At 36.3% G+C, this 14692-nt stretch overlaps 1 protein-coding gene across 15 annotated transcripts in view; it reads left to right on the forward strand.

The window, feature by feature from the left end:
* Window positions 1-14692, forward strand: part of EMSY (EMSY transcriptional repressor, BRCA2 interacting) — a 110549-nt gene that overhangs the window by 61050 nt on the left and 34807 nt on the right. For all 15 annotated transcript variants that reach the window (XM_055356843.2, XM_019037534.4, XM_063693393.1 and 12 more), the window contains 2 exons: window positions 10894-11043; window positions 13604-13774. In XM_055356843.2, the coding sequence (XP_055212818.2) occupies window positions 10894-11043; window positions 13604-13774 (321 nt within the window). The remainder of the gene's footprint in view (window positions 1-10893; window positions 11044-13603; window positions 13775-14692) is intronic.

A 14692-nucleotide genomic window follows, 5' to 3' on the forward strand; every position in this document is an offset into this window, starting at 1 on the left:
GCAAAGCTAGCTTTCAAAAATGAAGAAAGACTTTACCAAATAAACAAAATCTGCAAGAATGTGTTGCTAGCAGACCCACCTTACAAGAGACACTAAAAGAAGTTCTATGAATAGAAAGAATAAGGAAAAAGACAGTGATGTGTGCTCTTGACACTTATATTCCATATTATACCAGAGGCTCAAGTCAGAGAAAATGGGCAAAAAAAAAAAAAGCATCCAGATTGAAACAAAGAAACTCTACCCCATTTACAGATGACATGATCCTTTATATTATTTAAAAAAAAAAAAGCATCCAGATTGAAACAGAAGAAACTCTACCACATTTGCAGATGACATGATCCTTTATATTATTAAAAAAAAAAAAAAGCATCCAGACTGAAACAGAAGAAACTCTACCCCTATTTGCAGATGACATGATCCTTTATATTGTTAAAAAAACAAAAAACAAAAAAAACCACTAAGGAATCTACTAAAAGATATTAGAACTAATGTGTTTGGAAAGGTTGCAGGATACAAAGTCAACACACAAAAATCTATAAATTAGCAATATACAATCTAAAAAGTGAAACTAACAATTCCATTTATAATAGCACCAAAAGAACAAAATAGGAATAAATTTAACAAAAGAAATACAAAATGTATACTCTGAAAACTACAAAACATTGAAAGAAATTAAAGATCTAAATAAATAGGAAAGCATACCATGCTCACAGATCAGAAGATTTAACATTGTTAAGATGACAGTGCTCCTTAAATTAATCTATAGATTCAACGCAACCTATATCAGAATCTCAGCGGACTTCTTCGTAGAAATTGACAAGCTAACTCCAAAATTCATATGGAATTTGATAGCCATATGGATAGCCAAAACAATCTTTAAAAAAAAGAAGTAAAAATCACAGGCAGGAGCCCCAGCATGGTGGCTCCTCCGTGTAATTCCAGCACTTTGTGGGGCTGAGGCAGGTGGACCACCTGAGGTCAGGATTTCGACACCAGACTGGCCAACGTGGTGAAACCCTGTCTCTACTAAAAATACAAAAATTAACTGGCCATGATGGTACATGGCTGTAATCCCAGCTACTCGGGAGGCTGAGGCAGGAGAATCACTTGTACCTGAGAGGCGGAGGTTGCAGTGAGCTGAGATTGCACCACTGCACTCTAGCCTGGGTGACAGAGCAAGGCGTGGTCTCAAAAAACAAACAAAAAAAAAGAGTAAGAAGAAGGAGAGGACTCAAATGCTTCCTGATTTCAAAATTTACTACAAACCAATGGTAATCAAAACAGTATGGTACCGGCATAAGACATATAGATCGATGGAACAGAATTGAAAGTCCAGAAATAAAACCATACAACTGTGGTCAACTGCTTTTTGACAAAGATGCCAAGATCATTCAATGGGGGAAAAATAGTCTTTTTAACAAATTCTGTTGGGACAAATGAATAGATATGTGCAAAGGAATGACGTGAGACCCTTACATCACACCGTGTACAAAATTAACTCAAATGAATCAAACATTTACACTTAGAGGTAAAACTATCAAACTCTTAGAAAAAAACTTAGGGTAAATCTCTAACATACTGGATTTGGCAAAGGATTCTTGGATATAACAATGAAAGCATGAGCAACAAAAAGAAAATAGAAAAGTTAGATATCAAAAACTGCTGTATTCAATTTAATTTATTTGTTTATTTGAGACGGAGTCTTGCTCTGTCACCCAGGCTAGCGTGTAGTGGCGCAGTCTTGGCTCACTGCAACTTACGCCTCCTGGGTTCAAGCAATTCTCCTGCTTCAGCCTCCCGAGTAGCTGGGATTACAGGCGCGCACCATCACGCCCGGCTAATTTTTTTTTTTTTTTTTGTAGAGATAGGTATTCACCATGTTGGCCAAGCTGGTCTCAAACTCCTGACTTCAAGTGATCCACCTACCTTGGCCTCCCAAAGTGCTGGGATTACAGGCAGGAGCCACTGCGCCCAGCTAATTGCTGTGTTTTAAAAGATACCATCAAGAAAGTAAAAAGACAATTCAGAGAATGGGAAATAATACTTGCAAATTACATATCCGAAGCAACTGTACCATTTTACATTCCCACCAGCAAATATAAACTGTACCATTTTACATTCCCACCACCAGAAATAAAACCATACATGTACATGTAAAATGGTACAGATATATGAGTTTTTTTATATATATATAATATATATATAAAAACTCTTATAACTCAATGGTAAATAGACATATAACCCAATTTTAAAATGGGTAAAAGATCTGAATAGCCATTTCTTCAGGGAAAATATATAAAAGATACAAAAAGCACATGAAAACATGCTAAACATCATTAGTTATCAGGTAAGTACACATCAGAATCACAGTGAAATATACTTTACACAAAGCAGACTGCCTAGAATCAATGTAACAGAATAACAAGTGTTGACATGGATGTAGAGAAACAGGAATCCTCATACACTGCTGGTGGGAATGTAAAATGGTACTGTTGCTTTGGAAAACACATCAGTTTATCAAACAATTAAATTAAAGAATTAACACATGATCCTGAGATTCCACTCCTAGGTATATATACAAGAGAACTGAATACCAAAAAACTTGCATACAAATATTTTCAGCAGCATTATTCGTAATAGCCAATAGGTGAAACAATCGAAATTCATATCAGTGGACAAACAGATAAACAAAATGTGAATTTTAATTAGCCATAAAAGGAATGAAGTACTAACACATGCTACAAGATGGATGAACCTCAAAAAGATTACATTAAGTTCAAGAAGCCAGTTACAGAAGACCACGTATTATATGATTTATTTCATATCAAAGTCCAAAGTACAGAAATCTACAGACAGAAAATAACTAGTGGTTACTTGGGGCTGGGGGTAGGAAACTGAATGAATGGGTGCAAGGAGTAGTAGATCATATTATGGGGTTTTCTTTTGAAGTGAAGTGTTCTAAAATCAATTGTTATGATGGCTGAACATATCTGTGAATATATTAAATAACATTACATTGTACGTTTTAAATGTGTTCATTGAATGCTTAGTCAATTATATTTCGATAAAGCTCTTTAAGAAAAAAAAATTCGGCCGGGAGCGGTGGCTCACGCCTGTAATCCCAGCACTTTGGGAGGCCAAGGTGGGCGGATCGTGAGGTCAGGAGATCGAGACCATCCTGGCTAACACGGTGAAACCCCATCTTTACTAAAAATACAAAAAATTAGCTGGGCGTGGTGGCAGGCGCCTGTAGTCCCATCTACTTGGGAGGCTGAGGCAGGAGAATCGCGTGAACCCGGGAGGCGGAGCTTGCAGTGAACCAAGATCACGCCACTGCACTCCAGCCTGGGCAACAGAGCGAGACTCTGTCTCAAAAAAAAAAGAAAAAAAAATTTCAGGCTGAGCACAGTGGCTCACACCTATAATCCTGACACTTTGGTAGGCCAAGACGAGAGAATCACTTGAGGCCAGGTGTTCGACACCAGTCTGGGCAACATGGCAAGACCCCAATTCTACAAAAAAAAATTTTTTTTAATTAGCCAGGTATGGTGGCATATGCTTGTAGTCTCAGCTGAGGCTAAGGCGGCAGAATTCCTGGTGTACTTAAGCCTGGGCAACAGAGCGAGACCTTGTCTCTAAATAAATAAATAAAATTTAAATATAAAAAATATTCCAGGGCATTAAAAAAAAACTTTTAAAATTCTTTCTTGGAAATACACATAATGCTCAAAGAAAAACCTGGCAAACCCTGCACACAAAAAAGAAAATTACAGACTCAAATCACATTTGGTTATCAATATATTGTATTGTCTAACCTCATACCAGTTTAAATTCCAAAAGACTTAAATACAAAAATTATAAACTGTGATGGAAAATCTGGAAGCATTAAAGACCACACTGATAAATTCAACTACATATAAACAAATAGTGTTTTGCACAGAAAACCCCATGAAGTCAAAAGACAAATAAACTGGAAAAAAATCTGCAAATCATGAAATGCACAGAATACCAATTATCCTGACAGTGTAAGAATTCCCAGAAATTGATCCAATAGGAAAGTGGAAAATGGATACAGATAGCACGCAAAAAGTGAATTACAAAGGGCACTAAAACATATAGTTTCTCAAACTCACTCTTAATGAGGGAAATGAAAAATGAAAAAAATACTGAGATAACATCCACCCGCCCCTATCACATTGGCAAAAATCTAACTGCTTGAAAATATACTGGTGGGAAGGGGGCACTGTGAGGAAGCTGGGACTCGTACATTACTGGTAGGAAAATAAATCGAAAATCCCGATAAGATGAAAACTTGGCAGTATCTGTCAAAACTGACATAGCAGTCATACTTCTGGAAATTTATCCTACAGATACACATACAAAATGACACTATATAGGCTTATTCACTGCATTTTGTTTGAATTTTAAAAAAAGAAAGACTGGAAACAACTTTACAGGGGATTCATTACATAAATTACGATTCTGGCGTACTTTATAGAGTTTACAGGTTCAGTTCCAGACCACTGAAATAAAGTGAATATCACAACAGAGGAAGTCACACCAAAGTTTTGGTTTCCCAGTGCATATAAAAGTTATGTTTATATTATACTGCTGTCTATTATGTGTGTAATTGTATTATGTCTAAAAAATGTACATACCTTAATTTAAAATACTTCATTGCTAAAAAATGCTAATGACCATCTGAGCCTTCAGAGAGGTGTAATCTTTTTGCTGGTGGAGGGTCTTGTCTCAATGTTGATGGCTGTTGACTGGTCAGGTTGGTGGATACTGAAGGTTGGGGTGGTTACAGCATTTTCTTAAAGTAAGACAACAGTGAAGTTGGCTGCACGGATTGATTTTTCCTTCTGTAAAAGATTTCTTTGTAGCATGGAATGCTGTTTTACAACATTTTACCCACAGTAGAACTTCTTTGAAAATGGAAGTCAATCTTTTAAACTTGCCATTGCTTCATCAACTAAGTTTATATAATACTCCAAATTGCTTGTTGTTATTTCAACAACATCCACAGGACAGGGCACTATTACTTCATTAGAAGATTCCATCTCAAGAAACCACATTCGTTGCTCATCCATGAGAAGCAACTCCTCATCTAGTCAAGTTTTATCTTAAGATAGTTATTTCTCTCACTGAAGACCTAAACCATTCAAAGTCATCCATAGAGGTTGGAATCCACCTCTTCCAAGCTCCTATTAATGTTGATATTTTGACCTCCTCCCATGAATCAAAAGTGTTCTGAATGCATCTAGAACAGTGAATCCTTTCCAGAAGATTGACTTTGCCCAAATCCATTAGAGAAATCATTATGGCAGCTGTAGCCTTACAAAATGCATTTTTTTTTCTTTTTCTTTTTCTTTTTTTTTTTTTTGAGACATAGTCTTGTCAGCCAGGCTGGAATGCAGTGACACAATCATAGTTCACTGCAGCCTCAACCTCCTGGCTCAAGCAGTCCTCCCACCTCAGCCTCCCAAGTAGCTGAGACTACAGGCATGAGCCACAGCATGCCTGGCTAATTTTTTTAAAAAAATTTTTGTAGAGACAGGGTCTCACCATGTTGCCCAGACTGGTCTCAAACTCCTGGGCTCAAACAGTCCACCTGCCACAGCCTCCCAAAGTGCTGGAACTGCAGGCATGAGCCACCACACCGAGCCTAAAATTTATTTCTTAATAAGACCTGAAAGTTGAAATTATTCCTTGTTTCATGGCCTGCACAACGGATGTTATGTTAGCAGGCATGAAAACAATATTAATCTTGTACATCTCCATCAGAGCTCTTGGGTGACTAGGTGCATTGTCAGTGGGTAGTAATATTTTGAAAGGAATCTCTTTTTTTTTTTTTATGAGCAGTAGGTCTCAATAGTGGGCTTAAAACCTTCAGTAAACCATGCTGTGAACAGATGTGGTGTCATCCAGGCTTTGTTGTTTCATTTATAGAGCACAGGCAGAGTAGATTTAGCATCCTTTTTAAGGACCCTAGCATTTTGCGAATGGTAAATGAACATCAGTTTCAACTTAAACTCAGCAACTGCATTAGTCCCTAACAAGAGAGTCAGTCTGTTCTTTGAAGCTTTGAAGCCAGGCACTGACTTCTTTATCTATGAAAGTCCTAGATGGCATCTTCTTCCAATAAAAGTCTATTTTGTCTACGTTGAAAATCTGGTGTTTAGTGTAGCCACCTTCATCAATAATCTTAGGTAGATCTACTGGATAACTTGCTGCAGCTTCTCCATCAGCAGTTGCTGTTTTGTTTTGCACTTTGACATTCTGTAGATGGTTTCTTTCCTTAAACCGCATGAACCAACCTCTGCTAGCTTCCAACTTTTCTTCTGCAGATTCCTCACTCTCCTGGCCTTCATAGAAATGAAGTTTATTAACTGGCCTAATTTCAATATCATTGTGTCTTTGGAAACAAGCAGGCCCAAGGAGAGGGAGAGAGATGGGGGAATGTCCAGTTTGTGAAGCAGTCAGAGCACACACAACATTTATTGATTAAGTACATCATCTTACACGAGCATGGTTTGTGGGGGCCCAAAACAATTATAATAGTAACATCAAAGATCACTGATCACCGATTAAAGTAACAGATATAATAATAAAAAAAAACTTTGAATTATTGTGAGAATCATCAAAATGTGACACAGACATAATGTGAGCGCACACTGTTGGAAAAATGGTGCCTATAGACTTACTCGACGTGGGGTTGCCAGAACCTTCGATTTGTAAAAAACACTTTGGGAGGCCAAGGAGTGCAGATCACCGGAGGTCAGGAGTTCGAGACCAGCCTGGCCAACATGATGAAACCCTGTCTCTACTAAAAATACAAAAATAAACCAGGTGTGTTGGTGGGTGCCTGTAATCCCGCTACTCGGGAGGCTGAGGCAGGGAGAATTGCTTGAACCCAGGAAGTGGAGGTTGCAGTGAACCAGGATTGCGCCACTGCACTCCAGCCTGGGTAACAGAGCGAGACTCCGTCTCAAAAAAACAAAAAACAAAAACAAACAGACAAACAAAAAAACCCACTAGTACTGAGAAGCACAATAAAGCAAAGTGTAATAAAAGAAGGTATACCTGTATCACTGTAGAATGAAGAAGCAATTTAATTTTATGTACTGACTATATTAAAAAGATCTCTAAGATACATTGTTAAAGGTGGGGGGGAAGCAAGGTGCATGTGTTATGTTTTACAAGTGTGTAAAGAGGGGAGGTATAAGAATCCATATTTAAATTTTCTTGTATTTGTGGAGACTCTGACAATATATAAGAAACTAAGCTTTTGTTAATGGCAAGGGAGAACTAGACAGAGGACAGGGAAAGAGGACAAGTTATTCACTCTAACTTTTTATACTGGTCAGTTTTTAATGAATGCTTTCTCTATTCAAAAAAATAAAATATAGACCAGGTGCAGTGGCTCATGCCTATAATCTCAGTGCTTTGGGATTCTGAGATGGGAGAATTGCTTTAGCTCAGGAGTTCAAGGTTACAGTCATCATGCCACCGCACTTCAGCCTGGGTGACAGAACAAGACGCTGTCTCTAATAAAAAAATTAATAAACTGGCTGTGTTTGGTGGCTCATGCCTGTAATCCCAGATCTTTGGGAGGCCAAGGCAGGGGGACTGCTTGAAGCCAGAGTTCAAGATCACCCTGGACTATAAAGCAAGACCCTATCTCTACAAAAATAGTAAAATTAGCTGAGTGTGGTGGCATATGCTTATATTCCCAACTACTCTGAAGGTTGGGGCAAGAGGATTGCTTGAGCCTAGGAGTTCAAGGCTGCAGTGAGCCATGATCACACCATTGCACTCTACCTTGGGTGACACAGCAAGACCTTGCCTAAAATTAATTAATATAGTATAATGTAATAATTGATTCACAAATAAAAATGCCATTGATACAGACCTTAGAAACTGGAACCTTGCAGAAATAGGAAGTATCTAGGGTGGGGTAAGTGACAGACTTCTCTGACAGACCCCTGCTTTAGGCACTGAGTGCTCACAGAGTCGGGGTAAGGGGTTGGGGAGCAGCCTAAGGTCCTCACAGCTTGCCTCGCTTGGTGGTGGAGTCACTGCCTCACAAGCCAGGGCAAGGGCTATCAGTACTTCAGTATACTCAGTGGTACTGTGCCCAAGGTAGAGCTTTGTCCACAAACTGGGGGCTGGGCAGAATAAGAGAGCTCTCACATCCCTACTGCTCTTGCCCAGAACTTAGCCTTAGCAGTAGGTAGCTGAGGGCAGGATGATATAATCTGAAGTCTGGTTTCTCCTGAGAAGAAAACCTTTCAACTGGGAGCTGGCAGAGAAGGAATCCCGAGTTCTTCTTCACTGCAGCCATCTGGAATGGAATGTCCCCCTTGCTGAGCTAGTAGTGGGGAAGGAGGAAATGCTCTTGGTTTAAATACCACAGATCTTGCCTTTCTCAATGAATTTTTTGAGATTTTCTTGTGTAGATGTTTTTTCATTTACTATTTGCCCTTGGCATGATTTCCGGAGCCTTTCAATGGTGGTTTTATAATTTTTACCAGCTTCACTGGGTTAGGGGGCCAGCAGAGCCCATGCCGCCATGCCAGATATCAATATTTGGAATGGCTTTAAGTACATTGGAATTACTTTCTTTTTAAGAGACTGTAGAATTCTCCGATGCAACTATCTGAGCCTGCTACTTTTTTGCAAAGGGGTACAGCTCCTGAAATTTTTATCTGTGGAAATTTGTCTATTTACATTTTTTCTCTTTTCTGGGGTCAATATTGATAAGTAATAATTTCCTAGAAAATTACCTATTTGATCCAGATTTTAAACTTATTTGCATATAATTGAGCAAAGTCATTTTATGATTATCTAAATTTTTTCTCTGTGTGGTTATTTCTTTAGAAGCTCCTTTTTATATGTGCTTTAAGAATTACTTAATTCTGGTCGGGTCTGGTGGCTCACACCTGTAATCCCTTTGGGAGGCCAAGGCTGGTGGGTCCCTTGAGGTCAGGAGTTCAAAACCAGCCTGGCCAACATGGTGAAACCCTGTCTCTGCTAAAAATACAAAAAAATTAGCCGGGCATGATGGCAGGCCCCTGTAATCCCACCCCACCTACTCGGGAGGCTGAGGCAGGAGAATCACTTAAACCCAGGAGGTGGAGGTTGCAGTGAGCTGAGATTGCACCACTGTACTCCAGCCTGGAGACAGAGTGAGACTCCATCTCAAAATAATAATAATAATAAAATAATAATAACTGTAATTCACTAATGAAATAAATACTAGAAATTATTCCCCCCACAAACCTCAGTGCTTAAGATTTGTTATAATCAGAATCTTAAAATTTCCATAATAATTACTGAATTTTTACTGTTCATTATGAACTTTACAGTTGTGATTTATTTAATCTTAACAACAGCCTTATGAGGTATATACTAATAGAATCATTATTTTGTGGATGAGGAGACTGAGTCACAGAGATTATGTAGCCTGTCTAATTATATACTTAGATGTCATAATTTTAACAACTTTGTTGGCTACAAGAAATTTAAAATTATGTAAGGCTATTAAATAAATAGATCTGTTTGCTTCCTAATGTCTTAACCTCAATCACCATCTCAAAAAGTAATATAATTCTTAGTCGTCTATAACAACATATTTTAACTCATGAATTATTTCAGTGAAGATAGTAGTGGGGAAAGAGTGTTACCAAAAATTTCCTTCCTTAGCTACCAATTTAAATTTATAGTTGGCATAGGAAATTTTATTTTAACCCTTTTCTCATTTACCCCGAGAATACTTGCTGGTGGTGCTTGCAGCTGTAGCATTTACCCCAAGATAACTTTGCCAGGAAATATCTTGCTTTGATTATTATTTTTGCATTGCTCTAGTATATTGACTTTGGAAACAAAAGACATTCTATTTATAGCATTCTGTTTTTAGTAGTGGTATTTCCGTTTACAAAATATAGTAATTCTCAATTGCTGAAAATGTCAAATCCTAGAAGCTAGCATTCCTATGTGTGATGTTAACATAGTTCTCAAAAACAGTTTTTATATTTTATTTTCACATTGAAAATCACTCAGATTTGTTTCAGCCTCAAAGAGCATGTTTATATAAAATTAAATGAATGCAGGCAGCAAGCTACACTTTTTTTTTTTCTAAATGGGAAAAGGGTTAAAAGAATGTTTATGTTTGGAAAGTCAATGTAACAATTATGGCATTATAAAGAAAAATTTAGAAAATGTAAAAAAAAAAAAAAACCATAACATCACCACCCTAGCACTTTAGTTTTATTTTTGCCTATCACCTTCAAGTTCTTGTCCACACACATTTTTTTGTGTAGGTAGAATAATAATGTATCTTTTTTTGTATCCTGTATTTGACAAAGTGAGCTATTAAAAATTATTTTAAAAGAAGGCAGTTAAAAAATTCAAACAAAAAATGTTCTTTGTCTTTATAATTTTCAACAGCTTTTATGTAAGTTTAAGGAGTTATGTGAATATTTTGGCGAAGTTGGGGATACATAAAAGCACGTTACCTTTTGTTGCTGACCTCTTATGCTAGTCCTTTCATCCTAATTATTTGTATGGAAAGGATTATTTGCCTGTAAAGTCAAGTCCGGTGGATAATTTGGTTTGAAAGCTCTTGTATAACACAATCATAGACAAAAGATTTGTTTTTCTTTATGAACTTTGTTAATGCAATGTTTTAGTTGCATTTCTGAAATGAGAAATAAACTAAGAAAGATAGGAATTTGAGGAATAAAAGTTTAGAGTTTCATCAGTATTAAAAAAAAACTTCTCTTTAGACAAGACTGAGTAAATGTGTGTGACTACTGCCCTCTTGGGTTGGTATAAGGGACATGTATTTAAAAATAATTTGTGCTGAGATTTATCTTTCTTCTTTCAAAGGTGTTAAAATCATCACACAACAGGTTCAACCAAGTAAAATCTTACCCAAACCAGTGACAGCAACTCTACCCACCAGTAGCAATTCCCCTATTATGGTGGTTAGCAGTAATGGTGCAATTATGACAACTAAACTGGTAACCACTCCTACTGGTAAGTTCTCTTGAGCATCAGTTCATTTATTCATCATACATTCATCAAACAGTTTCTCTGTACCAGCAATATGCTTGACACTTGGGATGTAGAGATTAATGGGACAGTTTTTCAAAGAGGCCTTTCTTGATTCTCACACCCCTACTGACTGCCCTGACGTTAACTTTCTTCTGTTATTCTTTCTGATGATCCTTTGTTCTTTTCCTTTATAGCACTTCCCATAATTTCTTACGTATCTAGTTGTATATTGATTTGTTTGATATTATTCCTTTTATTGGACCATAAGCTCTATGAGGGTAAGGGACCATATCCTTTTTATTTACCACATATATAGAGCTAGTCTGTAAGTAGGTGCTCAGTCAGGATTTGCTGAATGAATTAAAACAGTCCCAACTCACAAGGATTTCACTCTGATGAAGTTGAGAAGAGTATATGTTACATTACAGTTTAGTAAGCGTTACTGAGACTGAGGGAAGCACAGAATGGTATTGGGCCCTGATAGGCAAGCAACCAGCATATGCTGGAGGAAGTGACAGTGTTGAACATTTTGGATAGTAACACTACCTAAAATGTGACCTTGAGCAGATTACTTAATCTCTCTAAATCTTTTTGTTTATTTGTTTTTGTTTTTTTCCTTGTTTATTTAAATGGGATAATAATACCTATGCCATAACGTTATTATAAGTACTAAATGAAATCAGGTATGTAGAAAGTCCCCGGCATAGTGCTCAATAGTTGTCACTATTAATGTTATAATTAGCCATTACCGTTATTTTAAATGTATGACTCTTTAACCAAACCTTTTGAGGATGGCTAGTATTTAGATGACAGAATTTAAATAGTGTAAAATGATACCTGTCTCAGGCTTATAAGCTGTCATTTATTGGCCAGTGTGTAAAGGTCATTACAAACATTGCACTTCATATCCTTTAGGCTTTATTATCTCCATTTTCAGCAACTTGCCCAAGGTCATGTAGCCAAAAAGAGGCAGAACTGGGGATTGAACCAGTTTGACTCCAAAACCTGTGCTTTCTTTTGTTTTTTAAATTGCAGTAAAATATATATAACATGAAATTTACCATTTTCAAATATATAGTTCATTGGCATTAAGTACATTCACATTGTTGTATAACCATCAACACCATCTATCTCCAAAACGTTTTCATCTTCCAAAACTGAAACTCTGTGCTCATTCAACAATAATGCTTCATTTCCCCACTTTCTCCAGTCCCTGGCATCACCATTCTACCTTCTGTCTCTATGCAAAGCCTGTGATTTTAAACACTATTATTCTTTAGTATTTTTATCATACTTCCCCTAAACTTTTCTAAATAGATAACAGTGTTATGCATATATGATTCTTCATGTTATGGAAAAGTAGTGAAGAATAATATTTTGTCTATTTATGTGTCTGTTATAATAAGTGTTTCTTTTTTTAACAAAAACTTAATTTGAAATTTTTTCAGATGTAATTTGCCAAATTCAAACTATGTATCCATATAGCATATTTACTTTGCACTAGTTTTGTGGGTTTTTTTTTTTTCATTCAGATGTATGCTTATAACCAATTTAAACTAATTCTACTTATTGTTCCTCCCGTTGTCCCTTTTTGGGTAATGGTTGTATTTTTCAAAGGTGAATAACTTGGTAAAAGCATTTTTTGGGGGGGGAGGAGGCGAGTATTGAAAATGGCTATCAAAGTGGTCCGTGAATTTGATTATCATGAAAGATTTCTTCAAGTGAAGATGATGTTATCTTAGTCATTTTTTTTTCATTCTCCCTAAGGCTATTGATGCTTAATTTAGGAATAGCCTTTCTGAGTTACTGGATTTGTAAGAAACTACAACAGACTCATGTAGTTAGCTTTTAATTCCTGTTTGGAGAAAAGAAAAAAGTGTTAGAAATAGTGGGGAAGGGTATAAAATCTTTTGAGACACATGGAGAAAAATAGTCTAACAGGTCTAAAGTTGAGGAAATAGGTAAATAGAGAAAATTTTAGGCTAAAGAGAAATATTCCTGGCAACTCTAGGCAGCTTTAACTTTAATCTTTACTAAAATGATAGAATAACCAACCCTTTAAAAGGTGGACGTATATTTAGAGGGTAGCAGAGTACAAAGCAATGAAAGTTTGTAAAACAACATTGGGTTTGGCACTAAGACAGCATAAAACAGATGCAGAGACCTTAAAATCTATGACAGAAATATCTAAAATACTCTGGCAGGAAAGATGATTAAATTTGTTTCTTTTGGCATAAAACTAGTAGAAGAAGGGTAGTGGAAGAAGGGAACAGAGTTAACTCCACTTTTTCTTGGGTTAGTAATTTGATGCAACATATCACAAAATTTTATGTGTAAAATTAATTTAAATTGACTTGGCTGTAGTACTTGCTAAATGTGTTGAAAACTGGCTGTAAAATTATAAATTAATGTCTTGACACCTTGAAATTCCATTTTCAAGTTATAGCAATGTAGATTATATTGAATTACAGTTAAACTGTATTAATTATCATTCTTCTGTAAGCAATGACAAGTTTTTCTTTTGGCTTTTCCCTTTCAATAGGCACACAAGCAACCTATACCCGGCCAACAGTGAGCCCATCCATTGGTCGGATGGCTGCAACCCCTGGAGCTGCAACCTATGTGAAAACTACGAGTGGTAGCATCATTACAGTAGTACCCAAATCATTAGCTACCTTGGGGGGCAAGATAATTAGCAGTAATATAGTTTCTGGTAGGTATATCTGAAATATGTTAAAGGTATAGGTGGCCTTCATTGAGAGGAAAAAAAAAAACTTACTTCATTGAAGGATTATATTTGATCTCAATTTTTTGCTTAGAAATCTAAAGCTTTGTTTTAGTCCTTATGTTTCATGATTAAATAAAGTTTTTAGTTTTAATATTCAATATTCACATATAAAGCTTTTGATAGTTTTAAAATGGAAAGAACCTTTAGTTGCTTTTAGTCAGAGTGGAAAGATTATAGTTTAAATTTGCATAGAGATTTTTCATTTGCAAAGTATCCTCCTATTTGTCAACTTATTCAGACCCCATAACAACTCTGAGGTGGTTGCTATTGTGCTGAATTTACAAATGAAGATAGATTTGGCTTTAGAGAGATCAAACTGACCTGTCCAAGACCAATTAGAGTTAGAAAGTGGAAGAACTCTTATTTGTTCTGAATATGTTTTAGGGAACATATCTCATAATTTCAATTACTGATGTCACTTTAGTTTATTAAAAATAAAAATATTTGAATACTTTATTTGCCTTTTGCCATTTATATTAACTTTGCTTTTCAGAAATATTTTACTTTAATAGTGAAAGCCAACCATCTGCCTATTTATTGGTATATTGAAACCATACCTGGTTTTTATTGGCTCATTAATCTCTGCAGTTCTTGGGTTGTGGACCCTAATATGGAATGTTAAAATGGCATCTGTTTTCATCGATTATTATTTTTAATTAAAATGATGTAAATAATCTCTGATTAAGCAAAACTGTAGACTTTAATTGTCTACCATTTTTGTAGACAAGTCATATTTTGTATGCCCCAGGTGAGTTGTTCTAACATTTTAAAGTCAAGGGATTGAAGTTCCTGGCAGTAATTTGATGTTGCTGATAACTCAGGGAGTTAAAAAAAAGCAAAGCA

This window comes from Gorilla gorilla, chromosome 9 (genome assembly GCF_029281585.2).
Source record: "Gorilla gorilla gorilla isolate KB3781 chromosome 9, NHGRI_mGorGor1-v2.1_pri, whole genome shotgun sequence".
Lineage (NCBI taxonomy): Eukaryota > Metazoa > Chordata > Mammalia > Primates > Hominidae > Gorilla > Gorilla gorilla.